The 25,226-nt window shown below is 36.6% G+C and overlaps 1 protein-coding gene across 1 annotated transcript in view; it reads right to left on the bottom strand.

The window, feature by feature from the left end:
* Nucleotides 1-25,226, bottom strand: part of VPS13C (vacuolar protein sorting 13 homolog C) — an 80,892-nt gene that overhangs the window by 6,173 nt on the left and 49,493 nt on the right. The window contains exons 54-81 of the mRNA XM_054388145.1: nucleotides 24,342-24,707; nucleotides 23,030-23,119; nucleotides 22,519-22,674; nucleotides 21,313-21,577; nucleotides 20,355-20,515; nucleotides 19,696-19,817; nucleotides 19,155-19,449; nucleotides 16,892-17,281; nucleotides 15,776-15,880; nucleotides 14,894-15,058; nucleotides 14,410-14,538; nucleotides 13,696-13,829; nucleotides 13,210-13,336; nucleotides 11,715-11,950; nucleotides 11,225-11,375; nucleotides 10,037-10,177; nucleotides 8,780-8,861; nucleotides 8,615-8,684; nucleotides 7,683-7,794; nucleotides 6,807-6,920; nucleotides 6,108-6,244; nucleotides 5,777-5,858; nucleotides 5,398-5,511; nucleotides 5,083-5,158; nucleotides 4,280-4,443; nucleotides 3,238-3,283; nucleotides 2,362-2,485; nucleotides 1,552-1,666 (exon numbers count right to left, since the gene is read on the bottom strand). Of these exons, the coding sequence (XP_054244120.1) occupies nucleotides 1,552-1,666; nucleotides 2,362-2,485; nucleotides 3,238-3,283; nucleotides 4,280-4,443; nucleotides 5,083-5,158; nucleotides 5,398-5,511; nucleotides 5,777-5,858; nucleotides 6,108-6,244; nucleotides 6,807-6,920; nucleotides 7,683-7,794; nucleotides 8,615-8,684; nucleotides 8,780-8,861; nucleotides 10,037-10,177; nucleotides 11,225-11,375; nucleotides 11,715-11,950; nucleotides 13,210-13,336; nucleotides 13,696-13,829; nucleotides 14,410-14,538; nucleotides 14,894-15,058; nucleotides 15,776-15,880; nucleotides 16,892-17,281; nucleotides 19,155-19,449; nucleotides 19,696-19,817; nucleotides 20,355-20,515; nucleotides 21,313-21,577; nucleotides 22,519-22,674; nucleotides 23,030-23,119; nucleotides 24,342-24,707 (4,269 nt within the window). The remainder of the gene's footprint in view (nucleotides 1-1,551; nucleotides 1,667-2,361; nucleotides 2,486-3,237; nucleotides 3,284-4,279; nucleotides 4,444-5,082; nucleotides 5,159-5,397; nucleotides 5,512-5,776; nucleotides 5,859-6,107; nucleotides 6,245-6,806; nucleotides 6,921-7,682; nucleotides 7,795-8,614; nucleotides 8,685-8,779; nucleotides 8,862-10,036; nucleotides 10,178-11,224; nucleotides 11,376-11,714; nucleotides 11,951-13,209; nucleotides 13,337-13,695; nucleotides 13,830-14,409; nucleotides 14,539-14,893; nucleotides 15,059-15,775; nucleotides 15,881-16,891; nucleotides 17,282-19,154; nucleotides 19,450-19,695; nucleotides 19,818-20,354; nucleotides 20,516-21,312; nucleotides 21,578-22,518; nucleotides 22,675-23,029; nucleotides 23,120-24,341; nucleotides 24,708-25,226) is intronic.

The following is a 25,226-nucleotide window of genomic DNA, read 5'->3' as shown; positions in this document are numbered from 1 at the left end:
TAGCTTGTTCATTTATGAGATGTATTAGGAATGAAATTCATGGCATCACTTAATATAGAAGTATGTATTTTTATTTATGTGTGCGTCTGCATGTAAACTCACATTAACAGCTGCAAGATGACGTTTAAGTATGTTGAACAGCAAAACTGCAGAAGATTCTGTAAATGAAACTGAGCTGGCTGTACTTTTTAATTAATAAAATTTCATAAAGATGTAATAGTAGTAACTCAAAGTGTTAGTGGTTCATCAGATTTATATACAACAGGCCTATGACATATTACAGAAACCACTAAGTAATCCTAGAATTTGTACAGAAACAATATTTCTCTATCATGAAATTTCCAGCATTGTAACAGAAGAAAATTTCCTTCCATATGATTACTTTAAATTTTGCACAAGTATCAAAACGTTGCTTTCTCCCTTCACCCACAGCCCCAACTCTAACAGAATGCCAATAAACAAATCAATTCAGCATCTACCATACCATGATTTTTTTTCAAGTGCTTTCTGTTGTTGCTATTTATAAAGAGTTAAGCATCCTTAGAAAAATAAACATACAGGAAGAAAACCCTCCCTGTCTCTTCAGTCTCACTTGTTTTCTTAACCTGGACAACACGAAACATTGTTTTATTCAATTGCTACACAGAGAAGATAGCAATGCAGGAGAGAGGACATGTTAAATGCAATCATGCCCTTAATCTAAATACTTAAAGCAGATAAAAGACTGTAACGGAAATAGAGAAGAAATATGGAAAACGTTTACTCTGTTATTCCAAGTCTTCCTGCGTATGCCAGGAGAAAGAGAAAGGAGAAAAACATTAGAAACAGAATAAGAAATAAAGATGAAAAAACCATCTAGTCAGAAGCAGCAAATACGCAAGTTTTGGTCTTTTATATTAATGTAGACAGCTGTTTTAGCAACAAAAATAAGAATTTCAAGCTAGGTTTTAAGAGCGTGCAGGCTAAAATACAAATTAGCTGCGTCCCAATTATCTAAGACTTGAAAACAACTGTTAGTCATCCTCCATGTTAGCCATATCCAGATGTGGAGACAGGCTACAAGTCCACACAATGCCTGTAGCTACAACATACTCTTATTAAAAACAACATCAGGAAATACCAAAAGGTGGTATTTTGAGAATTCGTTAATTTTTTTCCAACTACTCGTATCACGCAATACCCAAGGGATTTCCCAAAGTTGCTTACTTTGTAAACCAGTCTCAGCTTTTTCATTAAGCAAAACATTAAAACTATTGAAATATTTGTTTCCACATATTCAAACCTTAATCCTACTAATAATTTACCCTACACTTCTTTCCAATGGCATTACAGAACATAACTTGCAGAAGGTCATTTAAAAGCAATGCTGCAGTTTCCTTGCTACATTCAGTTTACTACAGGCATAGGGTCTTCTCTGCTACACAGGTTTGCCTTGCAGAATACCACAGAAAATGATGACTACAGATCCCCAGCAGCTTTGTAAGAACACAATCCTTTATGTAATCCCTCTAGGTCAGAGAATTTTAGCTGTATTTATAATGGAAATCATACCTCAAATAAATCATAACCCTCAGCTTCCACCCTATCATATGGCCGGATGATGCCGTCTTCATGAATGAAACGTGGAGGACGGAGATTAGATACTTCTTCAGTTGATTCTGCCACCCTGCCATAGAGAGTGGAAGAGTATTCTGGTAAGCTTACTATAATTCTGAGTTTCACTAACAAATACTGTTTTAAATTACCCTTTCTCGTACCACATATCCCACTTCACTTCATTCAGATGTAAATGGCAAGGGCACAGTGCTAGTAAAAAAATCCAAAGTAACCTTAGTCAATTTGACAGCTACAGAATAACCTGGAGATGTTTAGTCACTACAGTAGGTAATTTATTGAGGGTTCTTATGTTTATTAATACAGTTTGCAAAGGTCTCTTTAAAACAAAAGAAGCTCCTAACTTGTAGTGCTAAATGAATTTCCAACTGGCAAGCTGTTCTCCGAAAATTTCCATAGTTGGTTTTTTACAGTAAGGTTAAATTATGTTTAGATATCTGCATTCAGCAGTATACCAGCCTACCTCAAAAGTAAATTTTATACAAGATCTTTTAATTAATCCCTGATCAAGGGAGCAAGTGAAAGGAGAAAATGGACTAGTTATACTCTACAACACTGCAAAATGTATTCTGAAGCAGCAATCTCAAGAGATCATCATGAAATGCATTCATTACAGGCTACTGGGCATCTCTCAACCCCATATATTCTCTCCTGCATATTGTATTTAACAGAAATAATTGTGTGTCTCTTCACCACCTGGTATCCAACATACGGAGAATACTTCAAAATTTCCTCTTGACACTTTACCTTTGGATTCCCTGGAAGGTACTGCTTGCCATATCTACAATGCCACCTGTTGGGCGGGCTACCACTCCTACAAGCCCCTTTCCAATTCCTTTAAAGAATCCAGCCGCACCCTCTTTTTTAGCCCCTTTAAAAGAAAAAATAGTTTAAATGACCTGAAGACATTAACCACAGAGCTAAACCATTAGTGTTCCAGGCTCCACTAGAACTGTTTTATAGTGGAAAAAGGCTACAGCAACTGATTACATACAATCCACTTAAAAAAATTGACACATTGCTTCCTTGTGCGTTCATACATCCTTGCTGTTCACTTCATAGCTTACCAGCCTTTAAAGCCAGCATAACTGAAATGTTAACTAGATTCTCCTTCTCACACTTCCATTATGGACTGTAGGTCAAAACATGAGTTTTTCTAGATTGATAGTAATAACAAAATAATCTGAGGCTCTAAGATGCACAAGTATAATTTCCAATATCTAAATCGATTTGACAAGAATAAAAGGCATTTCCTCTTGGATTTTTCCCATCATCTACCATACTGATAAAACAATAGTCTTCACAAAAACCAAACACTAATCTTAAGGCATAAAACAAAATTTACTTCTTACATTTCCTCCAACCTTTGGCTTTAATCAATACCCAGAGTAGTACAAAATACATTACAAAGACAACCATACCTTAAATAATGCAAAGGCTGAAATGGTGGTAAGCCAGTAACAACTGTATTTGAGTAAATCATTGTGTAAGGTCACATTCGAATAAGAAATATAATCTTGCTGCAATTTAGCATTACCACACTTAGATTGATAGTTCTCAAAATGAGAAAATAAACTGTAAATTATTGGGAAAGCATTTAGGCAGTGCAACCTTAGTGCTTACCTTCTACAGGTTTAGTGATTATGCCAGTCACACCTCCAACAACACCCTAAAATGAAGAAGATAATTAAGTTCCTACTTAGAAACAGGAATGCTATAATCCATGTGGGCAACCAGTTCAGTATTGGCTGGGTTGTTTTTCATTTTTTTAGTTGTTTTTTAACTGTAAATTTCCTAAAAAAAATTCTAACTGAAGGAAGAAGAGAGGGAGAAAATGTGCAATGTCTGGAGAAATATTTAGGCTGGCAAGAAAGATTAACAAATCTTTTGTACAGTAATCAGTCTTGGAATAATTAAGCCACTACTTGACTTGTACTACTAACAGGAAGCTGCCAGAATTCCTAGTCATGAATGACCAACACCAAGTAGTCAAGATGAATTAAACATCAAGCAGTTATTCTTTTGCCTTCAAGTCATTAAAAATCCACTGAGGTAACTTCCACATCTTCATCTAACACTATCAGAAACAACTCCACACTGTTTATTACTTAATTACTTCAAAATACATGACCATTTTCGAGTGGAAAGTGATAGAATTTATTAGATTTAATCTTAGTCTCTAATCTAATATACTACTTTATACACTTTCTACTTACTTTATGTTCACATTCTTTTAAACTAAGAAAACCTAGCAGTTTTTGTAAGACCTCAGCATATGGAAAGCCATTACTACTATGCAGCACATGCCCAGAGCCCATAATTCAAAGACTTTAATGACAGAATTGACTGCAAGGTAACATAAGGGTCCAGCTACTTTAATTAGATAACACATTTGTCGAACATGAGTAACAATGGGTTCTTATATAATTCACAGGATAAATTGGTGTTCCCTCCTACACTTCTGTTTTCTGAGACCTACCTTTCAATTCCTCAGGTTGGCTAAAACACAATCTCAAACAATAAAGCTGGTGTCTCCTATAAACTAACTGCCTGTTTGTCTTCTGTTCAGTTCAGGAACTCATAGATGATATCTAATTTGTTTGCATATAGTTTTTAAGAATGGATTAAGAGTCAGTGTGTCACACTCTCAACATCCAATTCATACCCGTAACAAGCCTTTTCCTCCTTTGGCCAGGCTCTCACCAAAGTCTTTTGGCTGCCGACCCATTTCCTCTCTCCTTTTTTGCTGAAATTCTTTATCCATAGTAATAGCAGCCAAACCTTTTCCAACAGAACCAGTGATCCTGGACACCACCCCTGCTGCACCACCTGATGGAACAGGGCAGAAAGCAAAAGTTACTCTGTCAAATTTAACAGTGGACAACACACAAGAAGCCACAAGCTCACAGTGATTTCCCTTCATATTAAGTTTTGTTATTACGAATTTACACAGAGGGACTACCAAATATTGCCCATGAGGACTTTGGAATCTGGCTTCAGATCCATAAGGACTGCAAATGATAACTCTTAAATTGCTTCAGGACACACTATGTAGCATACGGGATGGAATCATATTTTCTCTAATTAATGCAACACATTACTAAATAAAACTCTAAGATAACAGTAGCTGTTCCTAAGAACACTTATCAGGCTTCTCCAGGCATTTTAGAACCATTAAAATTATTTTCCTTATTAATTTACAAGTTACAAATTCAGTTACATGTACAATGTTTCTCAGTTTGCTTGCTCAGTCTACAAAACAGATGTTTAGATGCTCTCAGGTATGTTAGGTATAAATGATTTGTACCACAAATACTGGCAAAATTATCTGACAAATTAAAACACTCATCAAAAATTGCCACACAGACGTTTGAAAAATATGACTTTCCCTTCAAAATAAGAAAAAAAAGAACATCTAGAAGCAATCAATGAGCTAACTTAATATATTAAACCACCAAGGTTACATACCCACTGTGTGCCCAAGAAGACTTTTAACACCAATTACAAAGCCTTCAGCAAATTCTTCAGGCCCTTGAACAGCACCCTAAAAAATGAAGCTTATTATGAATAACAGAAACTATACATTTATGCATCTCTTTCAAGAAAAAATAGCAAGTGCTTTACACTGATGATAAAATTGAACATATTATTTCTTTGAAGTTAACATTAAAAAAAAAAATTACTGCTATCTTAACAGTTCATAATGTAGAGTACTGTAACAACAAAGCTACAACCCTACCAGTACATTCAAGCAGCCTACTACTCATACACAGGAAATCATACCTGGAACGGCTCATAGAAGAAAGCTTCAACTCCCTCAGACAAACCCCTGATCAAGCCAAATGGATTTCCAAGAACATCTAACCCCAGGACAAGAACATACATCTGTTTCAGGAGCTAAATGATGAGGGGGAAAAAAAAACCAAAACCACAGGCAGTGTTACTAGCTGTTGTAATATGCAGTTCCACATTAGAACCCAAGGCTGGTTAAGTCTTTTATAAGGCATTAAAGCACTCAACTAAGCATTCCTATTAGAATGAAGAGGCCTTAGGCAAAAGATGCAGTATATATATGAATAGCTATTGGAAAACTTTGGTGAAGAAAAATATGAATAAAAAAAGAACAGAAGCAATCACTTGCACAAACACTAAATAAGCTTACTTGCTCACTGTAATGTCTAACAACTCTGTTCATCAGTTGGTCTCTCTTGTAGAACTGATATTTAATTTCAAAGAAAGCAAGTCTGAAAGACAAGTAAACATGTCTTGGTTATAGATGCCCTTCCTCCTTCTAGTTGTTTTTTGCCTTCAGGTAATCCCGAAGTCTTATTTTCTTAAAAAGAAGCTCACACCTCATCTTCCCTCCATTCCTCCCTTTCCCCAAAGGCTGTATACATTTATACTAGTCAGCCAACTAGTATAAAGGGACTGTACTGAACGTATAGTACCTTTATTCCAAGTACTAGCAAATAAAGAAAAAAAAAATAGCTTACTTGAAAATAAGATCATCCACATCTGTTAGAGTAGCTCCAATACTTTTCAAAAGCAAATTCAGAGAATGAATGGCTATCATTTCTTCCCCCTTATCTGATGCTTCTCCACCAGAAGCCAGAGACAGACTCAAATGCAGCTGTCAAGACAGAATTGGTAAATTAAGACAAGAGAGGCATACACCAGACAGGTTGTGGGTGAGCAGGTGAAGAAACAGGGATGAAAGAGTGATAAGTGTATTTTTACTCACTTTGAGGAAATGCATAATTTCAACAAACATGTCTGAATCCACAATGATACTACTCTGATAACATGAATTTTTATTTCCATACAGAGAAAGGTCAAACTGCCCTAGAAGTTTAACTTTCTACATCTCTGAACTTCTGTGTAAACAATGACAGAAATAACACGTTAAATAGGTGGAGCTTAGTTCCCAGTATAAGCTAAATTTTAAACTGGTTCAGGTAAGCAGCCTGTGTATACTTCCAAAGTATTAAGTTCTAAAGAACATAAGAAAAATCCCCATTAAAAGGACAGCATGAAAGTTTCCATTACTCAGGTTGATATGAGGATATATTTACAGTTAAGAAAGTAAGAGAGAAATGCTTAGGCTGGAAAAGACCTTTAAGATCATTAAGTCCAACTGTTAACCTAGCCCACTGATGTGACATATTTTATTAACAAGTATCTCCATTGCATACCTTAATTGGAGAAATATGAAAATGCTCAAAGAAGCTGAGCATTGACAGGTCTGTTAGGGAAGACTCCGTTAGTTCAGTGTTAAGTGCATCCACATCTTTCTGAATTAATTTAGACTGATTTAAAGAAAGAAAAAAAGATTATATTTATCTGATCAGCATATATGCATATATGCAAGATATACAACAACATATATACAAAAATACAAACTGCAGAAATACTCACAATTAAATGTAACAAAATAGTTGACTAAGCAGTTAAATAGTCAACTCCTCCAAAACTGGAAATAGAACCATTATTTTTATATACCAGATAATCATACTAATGCATTTCATTAAACCAGGGTAACACAAAACCCCAGCATCTCCAACACAGCAACTTCTGAGTAACTTTTCCATTTTATGCTATATTGATATCCCCTTCAATTTATCAATCATCTAAGGCATCAATTCTGTATTAGTTAAGACACATTAGTAAAATAACTAATTTTCTGACATGAATATCTGTTCGTTCCACTCCCTATAGACAATTGACACTGTAGACTATCAGACAGTTACAAGTCCACTCCCTAAGCCCTAAGCTTAATCTACCACCTTTAACAACTTGTAGCAGAAGCTGAAACAATTGTGCCATCAATTAAAAGAGCAGAATACAGTTACCCATACCCAAATATCAGTTACTTAACCATGTCAATTAGTTACGCTCAAAGCCAATGTTTAACAGAAATACTCTGTTTCACTGAAAATTAGATTACCATGTCCCTTTTTTCAGTTTTAAAATGTAATATTCACTCATTTAAACTAAAATATTCAGAAAATCACAACACTATAACCATAAAGGCCCTGTTTTGTCAAAAATCAGGTTCTCTCATATATTACCCTTTGTCTTTCAGCTTCTGGGTCTGCAGATGGAGTGAAAAGTTCACTAAGTGCTCCTAAAAAACCTTGATCAATTTTCAGTGCCATTTCCTGAATAAGAACCATGAAGTATCTAAAATGGGGAAAACAAACAGTGTACACTTGGAAAAGCTGAATTTAAATATCACATGCTTATCCTGCATAACTGAAGTTCTCCTATGCAGTGCTGTATATTAAGACTTACAATCTACAATATCAGCTATTTACATTTAGGAGGGCTTCCTAGTCTCACAAAGCTATACATTACTGTAGTTATTAATTTCTTAACACTTTCAAAATTTACCTAAAAATATTAACCAAATACTTCTGATATTCATATGTTATGATTCCACATTCTCTACCTGAACAATGGACTTCTTCCTCTTATCCAGCTGCCTCTCAAAAAGTCCTATTAGTGAATATTTATTTTATTAAAATTTATCACCTTCAAATATTGTAGTCATACTGGTTGGGTACAGATACTTGCATTCAAAACAATCAGTGTAATGTTTTCATCCCATTTTAAGTACAACAACTCAAGACATATTAACTTAACCACATACATTTCACAATAGAACACACTGTAATGGGCTACAGTAGTGACTGTATAAGCTGTCAGAGCACCAAATAAAGCCAGCAGCGCACAGCAAACAGGCAGACATGCAACTCTGATCATGTAGTACAAGAGGGAAATAATTCTGCTTACTGAAGAATTTGCATAACAGTCCCTTCATGTGGTCAGTTCTTACTTTCTAAGAGTAAATTTCTTTTGGAATGATGCTTGTTCATTGGAGACATGAAAAAATTCAATCCGAAATCAAGAGGTGTTCATATAGAATGTGAACTTCAAAACAAGATTCGCCTCTAACGTGTTCAATCTCTACAACTGTATTACATCACGCTGTTAAACTCACTTGAATTGCAGTACTTTGCTGTATTCATTGAATCTAGTGATGATACTGATGTCAATGAAGGGTTTTGGTTCTAAACAGAAAGAAAAGTGTGGAAAAAAAAATAAATTGCCAAGTTACTACTTTCAAGGCTGAATAAATCTGGCATTAGTAAAGGCTTTTTCTTACCTGAATCCAAAGCAACTGACTTGGGAGGGGCTACAGGATGAAACACAACAGGAAACATTGATCCTGGTAATTGATTATCAACCTAAAAAAAATATTGCATAATTACTGGAATATCTTGACAAATACAAGGCTTGAAAAACTTGTTTAGAAACTTTGATTGTTCTTTTTGAACACAATCTACAATCTTGTTTTGGAGAAAGAAGAAAAGAGGAAGAACGTATTTTCAAATTCTATTATTTTGTAATGTAACCTATTTAGATACAAAAGGTCAGATGGTTGCAATTACTGCACAAGGGATGCTTGCACAGCTTCACACTCATATTTATTTAGAGAGTGTCCAAGTCATGGCTTACATAGACTATAATAACAACAACTACCATCAAAATAAAGCAAAAAAAGGAGTTAAAAAGATGAAACTCTTCCCCATCAGGGAAAAAGGGCCAGGAAAAGCGGTTTTTACTGAGTGCCCTCCCCTGGGGGATGCCGAAGGGCAGTAAACGAAGATGACAATGATGATTATGATTTCCCAACATTGTTTTCCTCTAGTACTAAATACTTCTCACTAGTACCTGCTCAAACACTCTATTGGTTTATTTAGTAACACTTGGTACAGACTGGAGTACACCAAGCAGCAGCAATTGTGGCACATTAATTCACTGTGAAGCTTACATGTAGCTATATCATTGCACATTATTTTTCAGTTTTTACATTTGCATTATCTATTTTTTACTGGACAAGTAGTTTTCATACTAAAGATCTCAGACTCCCTAGATACATTCTCTTGAGGCCATGGTGCCCCCTCCCTGGAGGTGTTTAAGGCCAGGCTGGATGGGGCCTTGAGCAACCTGGTCTAGTGGAAGACACCCTTGAGGAATTGGAACTAGATGATCTTTAAAGTCCCTTTGAACCCAAACCATACATAACTATACAAAATTTGTGGTAAAGAAATTTAGAAAAAGGATGAGGTTTTTCTTTGTTTTAAAACACCAGAACACCTCTCCAGAAATAACCTTTCCATCATAGCACCATGCTTTACATAGCCCACAGTTTTAGGAAAATTTTCTGTACTACTTGCAAAACCCTGGAATGGCAGTTCTGTAGTATTTACCCATCAATGGAGCACTCATAGCACTTCTGCCACTGAAACAGTGAATAGAACACCACACAGGCAAGATCCAAAGATACTTTTTCATATAAATGAATATAATAAGCCTTTAATTGTCTGTTTAGTTCACCAAACAAGATTAAAGATGGTACCTGCAGCCAATACAACTGAGCCCGTAAGCTTCTTTGATGAGGCGACTGTTTGAACTCCACCTGAATTCCTGACAGGAAGTTTCGTCGGATGCTGCACCTGACCGGGAGACGCATCTCCATTGGAAACTTACTAAAATTCACCTAGCAAGATAAGAAAGCTGAGGTAACATACAGTTTAATTAGAGAAATAATCAAATGTTATGTTACTACTAAAGAGACCAGCAAATAAACACCCCATTCTCATGATGATATGGCTACTGAATTACTCAATCCAATTACCTGCTTGGAAAGTAATGAATACCCCAAGTTCATCTGGTAAGGACATTGCACTGCAACTTCAATTACCCCAAGTGGCAACCTCTCTGTCATCTTAGTAGGCATTTCTTCATGAGTTACATATTAAACTGGCATAACCAAATATACTTACATGCAGCTGACCACTTTCCCAGCTGATGCTCATTCTCAAGCATTTAATTTATGAGAAGCAAAAGGAAAAACACTTCTTTATCCAGTCAAACATAATGACTTCTGGATACAAAGTTTTGATACCATGTACTTTATATGCAGTACCATAATGTACAAAGCAGAAGGATTCACACAACTGAGGCTATATATGTTTTTTCAAATGAAAAGGTATGATAAAAACCAAGCCTGATTACAATACCATAAAATGCCTCTATTTTACTTAGCCATTTGAATGCATTAAATGCATGCATGGGAATACAGGCATGTATATAACTGATGTCTGAAAAAGCTCAGGTGAGTTTATTTCAAGAGTTGAATGCTACAGGCTCCTTTATCATATCAAGACATCAGAACTGCAGCTTAATAAGAAGCCAAAAGAGATTTCTGCCAAGAGTTCAGGTTACATGAATAATAATACCAGTTCATAACCAATATATATGCCAAGCAGCCTGTTCTACCATTTTCTTTGAGATTATTAGCTCACAAAACAAGTCTGGCAAATATATCATAATACAAGTCTGGAGAAAAGTCTCAGTATTACCTCAATATAAAAAAAAAAAAAAAAAATCTTCCCTGTATAAAATGTCAAACTACTCCAGAAGAAGTTTGCATTTTGTTTGAGTGTCTTTTAACACAGCACCTATCCCTGCTTAGCAAGAGAGTAGTCTATCTTAACTGCTGCATGTTCTGCAATCATTTAAACACTGTAACCTCAAAACATACCTCTGTATTGCTGTCCAGTTTATGCCAACCTGGAGTTTGAAAAGCACTCTTAGAAAGGTATTTTTGATAGGCTTGTTCCAACACATTTATTTGCTTTTGATTAAATGGCTTCCACTTATGCCTCGGTTTCAGTTCCCAAACAACACCAGAACTGCAAGACAAATAACAAGGCTAACCATTTAGAAATATTTAAACCTTTCTTACGCATTCAAATCATGTAAAAAGGAACAATTCTAATTTTTCAGACTCAAAGAACCACCCAAACCATTGTTCACATTTTTAATACAAGAAAAGAGACAGCTAAATCCTATTTTTTTTTCAAATCTATCAACTAGAATAAAAGCAAAACTTAGTTTCACTTGAAAAGGTTTCACTTATATTAATTTCATTTGAAAGATGGCCGCTTTGACTCAATTATATTGGTAAAATTATAATATGCTGCCAAATTTTGGCAGCATTAAAGGAATGTTTAGGCTTCCATGTGCAGTACCTAGTAATTCCTATGTAAGAGATTTCTTTTTTATTTTCATTGTTAACAAGGGAAAGTCCAAGACTATGGATAGATAAGTTTATTTCTTGATCAGGTTGTTCCAGCTCCTCTGCTTGCCGTGCTTTAGAAACCAATGCAACATCATCTGTGAAAAGTAGCACTCGCTGACGTCCATCCAAGAAAGATACCCAATGTATCTGAGTATTTGAGTTGTAAGGGAACTGGCCACATTCATCCTGTATTGCAGGAAAAAAAATTAAATATAAGCATGATACAGGAGTAAATTTATGATGATGATGCATAAGCAATGAAGTTTATTGGCACACATACAAATCAGAACTCAGTATTTTTCTTGGTTATTCAGTTTGCCACATCACACCGATTTTGTGTCATCTTGTATCTCCACACTGGTATTGTTTGGGGTTGTGATTTTTTTTTTTTTCCTTTTGAAAAGCAGGCAATATTTGTGAATCAGAAAAGTACTGGAAATTATTAGGAAAAAAGCCTTCATAGAAAGTAGAAAGCCTTTGAATCGTAGATGATTGGGGAAGAAGGCATTAAATCACACACCATGCAACAGTACAAGCAAACAGTAATTAAGATCTTTGATACAGTTAAAAACCTTTTTTTCAGAAGTCCAATACAATCATAAGTGTAACTCAATTTTCTGCTTCATGTGCACATTTCCTATAGGAATCAAGACTCAAAATAGCCAGAGGTTTTCTCCCTCTTCAGAGAAGATACTTCAGCTGAATGCAGCACCACTGGAAAACGGGTGCTTTATTCAACCTCTGAAATAGCAAGATTCAGCCACAGCTCACACATTTGATCGTTGTTCTTTCATATCCAAGAAAAACATGGAGAAAATGCAGGCTGAAGTTTGTGTACAATCCTCCAGTTCTAATTCTCTAATCACCTAAAAACCTTGTTACTGAAGCGTAGGTTAAAAAGTCTGTAACAGGACAAGACAAATTCAAAGTTACTGAAGAAGCTTTCTCCCAGATCATTTTAATCTTGTCCAAGTTCTAGCTTGGTTCAGCATTTACTGCTCATAACAGGTTAAAGTGCCATGAATGGGTTAAACTCCGTTTCTCCTCAACACAAATGTGAGGAAAAAGTAACACACAAAAACTCATGCTGAGATAAAGACCTCAAAAGAGTTTAATAAAAATTAAATGACATAATGCACAACTACCTCAAGCCTGTTTACAGAAAAAGCACAGCAGAAAGCAGCAGCAAGCAGGAGCCTGCAAGTCAAACCACTACATCCCTCCCCCTCACACTGCCATCCAAAACATGAGCCACTGCACAATACTGAAACAGGAAGCAACAGAACACCCAGCTCCAGTAAACAGAACTGTACAAACTACAGAACACACCACGAGTCTCACAAATCCCAGCAACTTCCACTCCTATCATGCAGCAAGTGTTGGCTAAGAATGATGTCAGATATACAATCCAGCTTAAAGCAATGCACTGCTCTCCTGAAATTTACCTTAAGCAGATCATGTTCACCAAAATTTTGGGAGTAGCCCCAAGTCAGTTTTCTTGGTTTAGTTGGATCTGTCCATGCAAACAGGCATACTTGCTTTGGTTTCAACTCCATTTCCTCTTGTAATCCACTGCAGGTAAAAAGGAGTGAAATGACAGCAGCATTGACTGGTTAAAACCACTGATAAAAATGGTGCAAGCAGTTCACAGCGCTATATACTCCACCCCTCCAGCCTCCTAGGGTAAGGCTTGAAGGGCCTAGGCTATCCACACCAAACAAGTCCAGCTGTAGCTAGGCTCTTGGGGAACCAATACCTGTATTTCATCTACTTTCTCAAACTACAAAGTCCATTTAAAAGCAGACAAATTACTTTGTTTAATGAACATGAGAGAGGTTTCTTCTATTTTTCAAGGTACCAAAAGAACTGCTCTCTTCACAAAAGACACCCCCTGCTTAATCAACCAATGGTGAATTGTTTCTTTTATTTACCTCTGTTTGTATCTGAGAGAGTCCCACGAAGTATGGTTAACAATAAGAGCTGGAGCAGCTCCCTCATGGTAATCTGAGAAGCTGATGACAGTGGAATGCTCAGAAACATTTACATCTACCAGTAAGCCCCCATTCTGGAAAGAAAATTAGACAAAGTTCAGTATTGGTTCTAGGCAGAAATTCAAGTCAGAACAGACTAAACTGTTGTTTTTAGATTGGTCCCTTCCCCAGCCTCTTATAACTGAAAAAATGGAAATATACCTGACTTGGTAACAGTAAGCTTAAACACACTGGTCACTGCCTTAAGACAAACATCAGCAGCATTCAGAAACTACTTGTTGATTTAACTTCATTGTAAAATTATATTTACGCTATAACATTTTAAACAACTCCTTTTGTCTAATTTCAGTGAGAAGTGTAGCCAAACATTTACTTAATTTTGTGTTACAAATCTGAAAGTTGTATTTTAAAAACTGCATACTCCTTAAAAATCTGCAAGGCTACTCTAGACAAGCGTACTAATGTTTTTCGCGGTATGACAGATATAGCAATAGCATGTTAACAAACTGATCACTGAGATGAAAAGTTTTGTTGAAGGCACTTTAAGGTACCAGTTTTCAATCTTGATGATCCTGGAGAGCCAAGCTTTCCTAAGTTCAATACCATAAGGCTACAATGCACTATCAAGAACAGACCACACAAAGGCAGTCTCACCAGTTCTTCCAGCTTCAGCAGAGTACCGTTATCCTGGGCTTTAAACAGGAATGGTTTGGATGAGCTTTCATAACCAACTACTCTCACACAAAGCTCACCAGATGAGTTTTCAGGCCAAAACGGAAGACACTGTGAAACAGAAAATAATCTATGACTTCAACTGTTCCTATACGTTCAATACAGTAAGCCAGCAGTTACATAGTATTTGTGTGACTAAAACTATTTTAAATGCCTTAGTTCTCGTGCCAGTATTTGCTGATGAACATTGCTGATCTACATATAGAAGTTATCTAAACTGAACTTTATTCATTTACCAACATACGCAACCTGTGCTGTTCAAGTTGCCTTGAGGTGTGAAGTATCAATGTCAGACCATCAGAAGTAGCAGAGCATTTGAAAGAAAACTGCCTTTTCCCTAAGTGACAGCTAGATACCCTTTGTTTGTCTACAACAACAGCCAAAGGAAAACACACTGAAACATTACCTCTGAAGCTGAGACATAATTCCATTTATTAGTTGGAAGAGAGCCATTAGGACCAATTTCTCCAACTTCTAGCTCCAGAGAAGATTTGTTTGCAATTGTGTAGAACGGAGTGAAGGTAACTATTCTGGTAAGGTTAAAACTGCTCATTTTGATGCTAACTCCAACCTGTTGAACAAGGATAATTTGAGCAATCAACAGAAAAATTAAGAGAAAAATCAGGATGAAAAGAACAAAAAGACAACGTGACTGAAATTACAAATCACATCACTCCTGTTCTGAAAAAAACAAATGGAACACAGCAAAATCAGTCAACTATGCAGCCCAACTGAAACAATGGCAAACAGACAGTTCTAGCTGTAGCATTTCTTAGCTGCAGCACTTGTGAGGAAAATCAATAGGAAATCCTCCACAGTAAATAAAGACAACCTAAAAGAATCATATCATCAGACATCAGTTAAAGAGTACATGGAAACAAGTCCTCACATCTCTGCATATTATTAAGCGTATTTTTTATTGTGCTTAGATGCGGAAGTGTAGTCTTAGACAAGGCCGCTGAGTGAAGATAAAAATACTTGCAAACAATTCTGAATGTGAACTCTATCTCCACTATGTGAGTTCACCACTACATTTTCATACAGCCCAGTGTTCCCGTTTTTTATATAAACCACATGCTTATGAATACACTGAAATGTCTGCTGGTGAAACTTACTTGTCTCCAGCTGCAGACCTGAATAGCTGGGTCATAGAAATCATTACTTTAGATGTTAAATGTTTCCTTTATTTAAAAAATCAGCCAAAGTAGTGAAATCAAGGCCTAAAGAAAAAAAGTCACCAAGCTGGAAGAACCCCAAGAGAGTTCCACAAAAGACAAATCTATCTTACCAGATAGTCCATGTTATTAGCTGAACACTTGACACATCCATAGCTTCCTACTGTATCAAGAGAAAAGCTACTGGACCAGGTACTAGTTGAAATACGTAACTGGATCTACACACAAAAAAAAGAACAACATGAAAAGCAATTCAACAAGTTAATTTTAATTTTATGGTGCATGTATTATGGATTGCAATTGTATCACATGTATCAGCATAAAGATGACACTCAAGTGCTTTCAAAATCTTTTGTAAATTAAGCTGAAGCATGTACTCTCACTGATGATATTCTTATTCTGTGTCCGAGTTCTGTGAAAGATGTTACAGCAAAATGTAGCATAAGAGAGGAGCCCTCATTGACTCTAGTGTTCATGACAGCGTACACAGATGAGGAAAAATAGCTAAAACTTTGTGGTGCTTCACAAACTTGAAGATGGGAAGGAATTAAAAGAATAACTTGTCAAAACTGTTTCTTCAAATATTGCTACGTAAAAACCAGAGCTACTTAAAATGGAAGAAGGGCTGCTTCAGAAAAAGGGCTGCTACAGAACTCACCATTTGGCCTTGCAAATGTCACATCAAAACAAAATGTTTAACATAGAACAGAGTATCTACGTCATGCATTTTAAATGGCAAAGTACCTATCAGAGTGAAATGCAAGCCTGTGATTTCTCAGTGGAAAATGCCTCTACAGGAAGATTCAGAGCAGCCTTCCTTTTGATGATAAATGGAATCCACATTCTCACTTTATGTATCTATGTTCAAGTCCTGTCCCTAAGGAACAGTCTTCTAGTAGGGTAGCCAGTGAGTTTTCAGGACCTAGCCACACTATACCATCAGCCACCTTCCAGTTGGCTATTGGGCTGCAGCGCAAGATCAGAAAAAAAAGTTGCAGTAGACTTTTGTCTACCTGCTTTGCCTTCTTAGTCCAAGAAGTATAACTAACACAAAGAAAGCAGCAGCCAAATGAAAACCTATAGATTTAAATACTTCCCAAAAACTTCCTCAGACAAAATGTGTTTTTGTATTTGTGAGTGTATGTGTATATGTGTGTGAGAGTGTTTTCCCCCTCAGAACAGGATTTTAAAACCACCACCACCACAACCATGGCCTAAAACATGCATACCTTATTTTTACTAAAAATATTTTTCTTTTTAAAGGAGAACAAAACAGTATCTCTGTAGTCTGCTGGATGCTTCACATGAATGTCTTCAGCTTGATACTGGAGAACACGGGAAGTCTTGTTGATTATCCAGTAAGGACTGAACACAGACAAGATGATACGGCTTCCAATTCGCCTAGTGTGTACATAAATATCCACTGTCATCGCCGCTGCAGAATTGGATGTGAAGCACACAGGAAAAAATTCAGGCATTCCATCATAAATTTTAAGATGCCCATTCCAATCTTTGCCTTGATATTTTATTAACACAAGCTCCATTATTTCTCCATTGATTCTTGAATGGAAAACATCTGCAGCACTCCCTTCCATCAGTTCATGAGCTTCTGCTGTTCCCTGCAGCAAAATTAAAAGGGGCAAATTACGATTTTAATATATAAAATTTAGGTGTTCAAAAACTGACATTTTATTCTTCTGTTGCAAGATGCATACCTTCCAGATATCTCAGTAGCACAAGTTCCAATCTCCATTCACTTTTATTGGAGCCTGATCCTATGAATAATTTAGGATCAATTTGCAATTGGCTTGCAGGACAGTGTAGACTGCTACATTCTGTATCTCAGGAAGACAAACTAGTTCTAATGTATCCCCTTTCTCTGTTCCGTCCCTCTCACCTCCACGATCTCCAATGTATTTTAGCAGTGAATTCTTATCAATATACTTCCAATACTGGATGTGACACTGAATTGGACTGTACTGCATATGTACAGTCAAGACTTTTCATGTTAAAGAACTCCCAAGGCAGAAATCCAGTAGTTGTGCTAGAAGGTTCAGTAGCACAGCTTTCGTCAACAACAGCTTTCCTATTTTTTAACTGAGAAACAGTATATTTTACTGTATTCTATAGTGGTCAGGCTTGATTACAGTTGAAGACTATTATGGTAGTTTTAGGCTATGCCTTTAAATTTTTCACAGACCTTGAGCAGAAAGTAGTAAAAATGTAAATAAATCACTATTGGGTGTAAAAAGGAAAATAATGATTATTCTGAACAATTCCATTAGAGGGATATCTCCCATAAGATTTGCTTCCCAAAACAATTTTTTCTTCTTCTCTTCTTGCTTCTTCACTGGGGAGATATACTAACTGGCTTTGCTGAGCTTGGCTGCGTTCTTTTGTCTGGTATTAACTTTCTCTGCTTCTCTCTCTTCCCTTTGTACAAGGAAGTCAGGGGGAAGGCAGGGAGGGTGAAGTCCTTACAGCTTCTTCCCTGGTCTTTTGGCCAGGGAGGGGTCCATGTGCTGTTCTGTTAACTGTAAATACCTGTAAATATTGTAAATGCTGTATATTTGTATATATTCACTGCATTCCATTGTAGATTGTTGTTTGGCTTGTAAATAGAGCTCCATTTGCTTCCAAATAGAGCTAGTCTGGTAAAGTCAATGTTGGTGGGGAATTTTCAATCCACCACAGATATGAAGACAACATATACCTATCTACAGATACAGCAACTTCAAAAATGGATTTGAATTACTAGTTTTGAGCTCCTCAGTCAAGGCATTAGCACTCTGTCCTACATTCTGTGAATCTGAATACCAAAGTACCAATGAAAGTAAGGAAAACTGGAAATAGTGCCATTAGGATGCTGGACAGAAGTGAAACAGAGTTAAATGAATGCCACAGCCAGTTACACAACTAGAACAGAATAGAATGAGCTAGGATGATAGTTCCAAATCCTCACATTTTTTCTAGTTACTAAAATCACTCTGTTTTCATGAAGTAATACTAGGTATTGAAAACACTGAAAGAAGATAACGATGTCTGCAGAGCATCCCCCAAAGAAATCTTCCAGTTTGCACAAGGGAGATCTCACAATAGTCCTCAGAAAAGAATTAGTGTCAGAATCAAAAGGTATGTTTTCCACAGAGAAGAAAAGCTCCCAAAATTTCACATGCTTCACTCCCCCTGTGAAACAAAACATGTCTTGCATAATACGAACAGGATCTCTGAAGAAAATAAAAGGGAAAAACCAATCAGATCCAGGATTCATATTTCAAGGATCAAGGTGGAACTGGCCTGGTACACCAAAATCAAAATCACTTAATCTCCAAAACTCCCAGAATTCATCCATCAACTCATTCGTTTACAATAGAAAACACAAAGCCCAACATTCAGTACCTTCTATACTACAGTCACCTCCACTTCTAAGTAAATATAGCCTTACAGAAAATAAACTAAAGGATTTACAAATAAACCCATAAAATCACCTACCTCAAGTAAATACCTCAAGGAGTATGGTAAAAGATTCCTCACAGTCAGTGTAGGGTGAAGGTGGATAATGTAGGCAGGATCCCACTCCTCTCCAGAAGGTGAAATAAAATTTAGTTCATCAGGCACAGCCATTGAGCTGACTATTAGAGGCAAGAAATTTGTCACAGTGGCTGGGCACTGTAATAAGCACTTCACTTCGTTGCTCCTGTGTAGCTCTTCCCTCCAGGCAATGTAAGTTGTGGACTCCCGAAACTGACCCTCTACCATTCCTGTTGGTCGAACATATAGACGACACCTATGGGAAGAAGAAAGGTAATGCTCTGTAACAGCTTTGCCATGACAGTGAACTTCACCCATTTTCAACTAATTGCTAACATTCTGAGGACTTCTCCAGCATGCTAATTGCATAAAGGTAGCATTTTGGGATTTTAGTCCTGTCAGGAAAAGTTCCAAGTGCAAATTTAAGCTTCCACAGTAATGCTGTATTTGCACTGTGCATCCATCTCACAAAGATCAGCCCCACAGAGAACACAAAGTGTACCTGTATGAATGTAAAGGAACATGAAATTCCTCTTCTGGCTTGGATATGCCAATTGGCTCCAGTGACTTGGAGTCTACAGCCAGCTTATAGATCATAAATGGAATCGAGAAATGGTTCTTGATCTAGGATCAAAATGAATAATTTTCATTACATTTCCACAGGACAAATTTCTAAAGGCAGAACTATGAATGGCAACAGGGAAAACAGATTCTCAGATTGCACTGAGTTGGAAGGAACCCTCTAAGGTCACCTTGTCCAACACCAGTGAACAGGGACACCTCCCATTATACCAGTCTGCTCAGGGCCACATACCAACATGACTAGATTTAATTGAACTCCTCTGGAAAACAGACTTCTGTGTGTGTTAGCAACAAATAATTCAGAAGCAACAGGCAAGCATATGAGAAAATGAGGCTACTTTCAAGTTCCATGAATTGAAAAACATGCTTATGATGACAAGTCACATAAAAAGTACACACACACAGAATACAGATTAAAAAATTATATAACAAACCAAGTAACATATTTAATTTGCCTTTAAGTAACTTTTAGGAAAAGCACAATCTCAAAAAAAATGCATTAAGGAAGAAAAGTGAAGTCACTCAGACAAGATCAGATCAATGCTTTCAGGCTTTGAGTATCTTGGGTTGTATTTTTACCTGCAGAGGAGATCGTACAGTAATAACCTTATTTCCTTCTGTGGCATCTATCTGTACAATGATTGAGTCTGAACGATCAGCAAGGTTGGTTTTTACATTGTACAGTCGTCGACCTGGTTTGGCTATGGGAACGTTTACCACTTCCTTATATCCCTGAAGTTCTAATATAGAAAAACATACAAAAGTCTTAATTAGGCAAATCACATCATCATTTCCTATTTAAATAATATTTCAGCTTCTCTAAACCCAGCAACAACCAGGTCCAAAGCAGTCTCTGGCCAAAGCATCTCAAAAATGGTATTTGAGCACCACTGAAGGTAAGCTTTAAGGTCAGAATACTCTTCAGGACCATAATTAAGATTAAGATTTAAACATAGCATGTTACATACAGCAAATAGTAAATGAAGATATTTGGTTAGTTAAAAGGCAACACTGAAAATGCATCATCGCCAAGTACCTTCATATAGGATAGGTGGAAAAGAAAAATAAAAACCAGATTATGTATTAGTAATTAGGTATGCTATCTCCTAATCCCTTAAGAGTATTCTCTAGCAAACACAGAAAAATCATAACTACTCTCAGCTAAGGAACTACAGAAAGCCAAATGGTAGTAGAGATCTGGGAAATAAAGATTCTGTTGAGCAGGAGTTTGGATCAACAGGCCTATGTCCCAAGGGCCTGTAACATGGTCTATCAACAACCCCCCTAGAATGCCTTCCATTTCATCCAAAGGGCTAGGAAAAAATACTGTCCTTTTCTCTCTGAGAAACTGGAGAGAAGGAACTTCACATCCTTTCAACAAGTCCAGTAGCTGGTTGAATTTGTTTAATTGCCATCAGTATCCAGAAGTAGTTTCAACACAATAAACTTTAACTGAATATAGATCACACTGAATTTAACCATGTATTGACTCCCCCATCTTCCCATTTTCAACATGTCATAACAGACAGCATAATACCTAAAGTTAAAGAGAAGAGTGAGCTTTCTTGGCGGTACAACGTAGACAACTTTCCTCGTTGGTGCGCTTCATAAAAAGAGTATTCCAGTTCCATGCTCTGACCAATTTCTATACTGCTTATGCTTTCTTTTTCTGCTGAGGCAGCTATCCGAAAATTGGCACTCGGAAGCACTCTGAGTGGAACACCTAGGGCGTTTTTCACTACGTAAGGTGCTGTCTCTTTGAAGGAATAGTCAAACGTGGATGCAGTGCCTTCTGAAAATGCCTGTAATTATCAACATATTATGCATATTATGTATGTCACACAAACATAGCCAAAACAACATTTATATAAAGGCTTTAAAAGACAATCCCCAGGTGTCTTTTAAAGGAAAAAAAAAACAAAAACAGTGAAGTACAACATATGTTGCAGTATCTATGCTTCATATAGTAGTATTTCAGGGAAGTAAAAGCTACTTTCAGAAATGTTCATTGTTTTTCTATGATTTACAGCAAATGTTGATGCTACAGTAAGACTTCATACTCCATAGGGAATTCTTAACAGTTGTTTGGGTTTTTTTACAGAAAAATGAGATTTGGGACACATAAATCCCAAGCATATTCACCACGTACTTCATATTTGATGTTAACTTATACTTACAAACATTTGTTTGATTACAAAAGACATGGTAACTGACTGCTGATATAGGCTTACAGCATAAGAAAGTACTAATTTAGAGAACTGTTGCTTGTTTCAGATTAGTCACACATCACATGGTGAAAAAATCAGTTTGGTTTAGTAACCAAAAATGTCTTTCCCCTATTAAAAAAAAAAAGGGGGGAAGAAAGCATAGGCCATTCACAAGCACACCAAGTATCACAAGAAAAATAGGGGGAAAAATATTTTAAACACACTGGACATTCTGCTTCCACAGTTGGCGTATCAGTCCTAAAATACACACCTTTCTTAGTATTCAATTGAGAAAAGATGGAAGGGAAGCAAATTTCTCTTTTACTATCCAGAGCAGAAATTGCTTCTTTTGAAAGCTAGCACCACTTTGTTAACTCTAAAATACTAATCAGAGCAAAACTCCTCAGTCCTGCTAGATAAGACTTGTCACTGGCAGAAGAGAAATACTTTTTATTTAAAAGTATTTGGACTTCCTACTAACACACGCATAAAAAAAACAATCTCATAAGGCAGCACCTTCTGCTTGTTAGGACTACCTTGGCTAAATTAGTGAAAACAGCAAGACAACATTTGGATATTGTTATATTCATTGTATCCTTCGAAGAGATATGAACTGCAGTTTGTGGCTCAGGAAGAACAATGAAATCATCTCCAGGCATCAAACTTCTCTCTTGGACAGGGTTAGTCTTCATCTAAAACAAAAATTTCATTAGGCAGTTATGAACACAGATTTCTTTCTTATACATTACAACAGATAAAAACTTGACCCGTACTTGACAATTTCAGCAAGCAAAAGAAAACTTATTTTCCTTTGTAAGCAATCTCAGACACCCTACACAACATAAAAACTGCATTGAAGGCAAATAAGTTCTTTCCTTTCGGTTTGTGTGCTTATGCATTTTTCCCATCCCCTGGACAACTAACATTATTTTTTTTCCCATGTGAAATTGTATAGCTCAAAGCAACAGCATTTAAAAGGACACATAAAACTTATAAAAAAGCGAACTATTCAAACTCTTCCACATAGTTTCAAGTATGTTTACATACTTCCAGTTTTAAACTCCACTGCTTCTTTCCTCCTTCAATTCGTTCAATGAGTGGCTCCCACACTGCATAGGCTTCATTGTAATAATGAATCTAAAGAAAGAATCAAAACCAAATAATGCATCTAAGAAGACAAAGGACTGAGTTCCTTCCAATAGCATTTAGCGTGAAAAACATCAATTAGAAAACAATCACTCTCCATATCACATTTGGCAGTCCAGCATGAACTTCTAATGGCTTCAAAAAACAAATATGCAGAAGTATAATATATCATACATTTTTTGTAAGTGACATCACTTCTGAAGAGCTGACTACCTGGCTTGCTTTTAGAGCAACCAGGCAGTCCAGTAACTTAGCTTTTTAACATCTTAACATAAAGCAGTTGCATGTTCTCCTACACCATTTGACAGAATGACTTCGAGATACACAACTTCAATGTCGTAATTATTTCATTGCACTATGAAATAATTTGTCTGAGCAAACTTCAGTCTCAAACTGCTCCCCTGAAATAATTCATCTAACTCATAGCCTAAACCATATTTTAACTTCTATTCAGATTTTCAGTGGTTGAAGGGAAAGTGAGAGCCAAATAGATCTGGACACTACATTTGAGCTATATTCCTCATCCCACACCCCCTTCTGGAATCACAGTGACTTCTTCCAGTTGCACATGATTAGGCATATAACTTCCCAACTCATTGTGCACACCTAGCAATGAAAGAAGGCTGCCTGTATATCCAGTCCAGCATGGTGTATGAGGTACGTTTGGTAAACTGACAAAATAGAAGTAAGACATGGTTAATCTACCGCACAGAGCACATCTGGTTGTATGAGATGAACACGCTGCCTCAGAAAGAGACTTAGATCATCTTGGAACTGACCACATCTTGAGGAAGAGTTGCAATAGTTGGCAAAACAAACATGGTGTGATTACAGAGATGCAGGGAAGACTGAGTTAAGAGTGTAAATTCTATCTTACAAATAAACACAATGCTAAAGAAAATAGTGACCAGTAAGAGTTAATCTGGATATTCAACTAAGATAAGCTCATTGTTCATACAATAAAAAGTGTACATGCAAAAATCAGAGAAAGTTCGAAGACTAGAATGTGTCACAGTAGAAATCATCATTAAAATCTACTGCTCATTGCAAAGTTTCTGTAAAAACCACACTATGCTTAGTCCTATTTGCCTGACTACTGAAGACCTAAAAGTAGTACAATTTAAACTTATTAATTTAGCATATAAGAAAAATCCTTGGACATTAAGAAATGTACAGAAGTGGTTTAAACTGCCAAGAGTTTGATTCTACATACCTCCAATGACATATCAGCAGTGACCTCGACCAGTGAGGACCAGTTTTTAAGAACACCTGAAAACACAGATTCCACTAACAAGAGAGGGACAGTCCGATGTCCCAGACCACATTCCAAAGTGATCTGAACTGATTTCACTACAATGTCAAACTTCTCTTGTTTCAGAACATGCTCATGGTCCTTAAAAGTTTCTGTTGCTTCTGTGGCTATATCAACACCAAGAAACCAAGCATTGCACTGATCTAGAGGCTTCACTTGCCACAAATTGTCAGAAACTTCAGTTGTTCCTCTAGAACCCTCCTCTGTTGTTTTGGGTTTTATGGCAGCCATGATGGTCATCACAGTGTTGAGAATTATTGGTGAGATCTTGAATCAAGAAAAAAAAGAACTCTTTACAACTCAAAAACATTTTAAAACTGATAAACATTCAAAACATACAACACATGGAAATGGCAAATAACCCTTGGGTTCTTCATATAGGTACACAACATTAAAGGTCCTCGTAAGAGATGCAACTTAAACTCCAAGATAACGAAACAGAATCCAATCAATGTTCTTTTTCTGTCCTTTCCTAGAAAACGTCCTAATTCCTCCCTCAGAATCTTTCAGGGTCATGAACCAAATTCTTAGGTTGGGATTCCACCCTTAGTGATATGTGGTACCCCCATAACTGCAGTCAATGTCCATCTTTTGTCTACTGCACTGCAAAATGTGAAATCATTGAGATGTTTAAGGTGTTGAAACCAGCATGTTTGCAGAGTTAAATACACCACCACCTCAATGAGCAGTACAGTATATCTGCCAAAAGTTTTATACTACAGGAAAAACGTACTATTGCTTACAGTTTAAGATTTCACCACTGAGCAGTTTTCAGATCACAAAAAC

Source organism: Indicator indicator, chromosome 16 (genome assembly GCF_027791375.1).
Source record: "Indicator indicator isolate 239-I01 chromosome 16, UM_Iind_1.1, whole genome shotgun sequence".
NCBI lineage: Eukaryota > Metazoa > Chordata > Aves > Piciformes > Indicatoridae > Indicator > Indicator indicator.
This window is presented reverse-complemented; position numbering and strand designations above follow the sequence as displayed.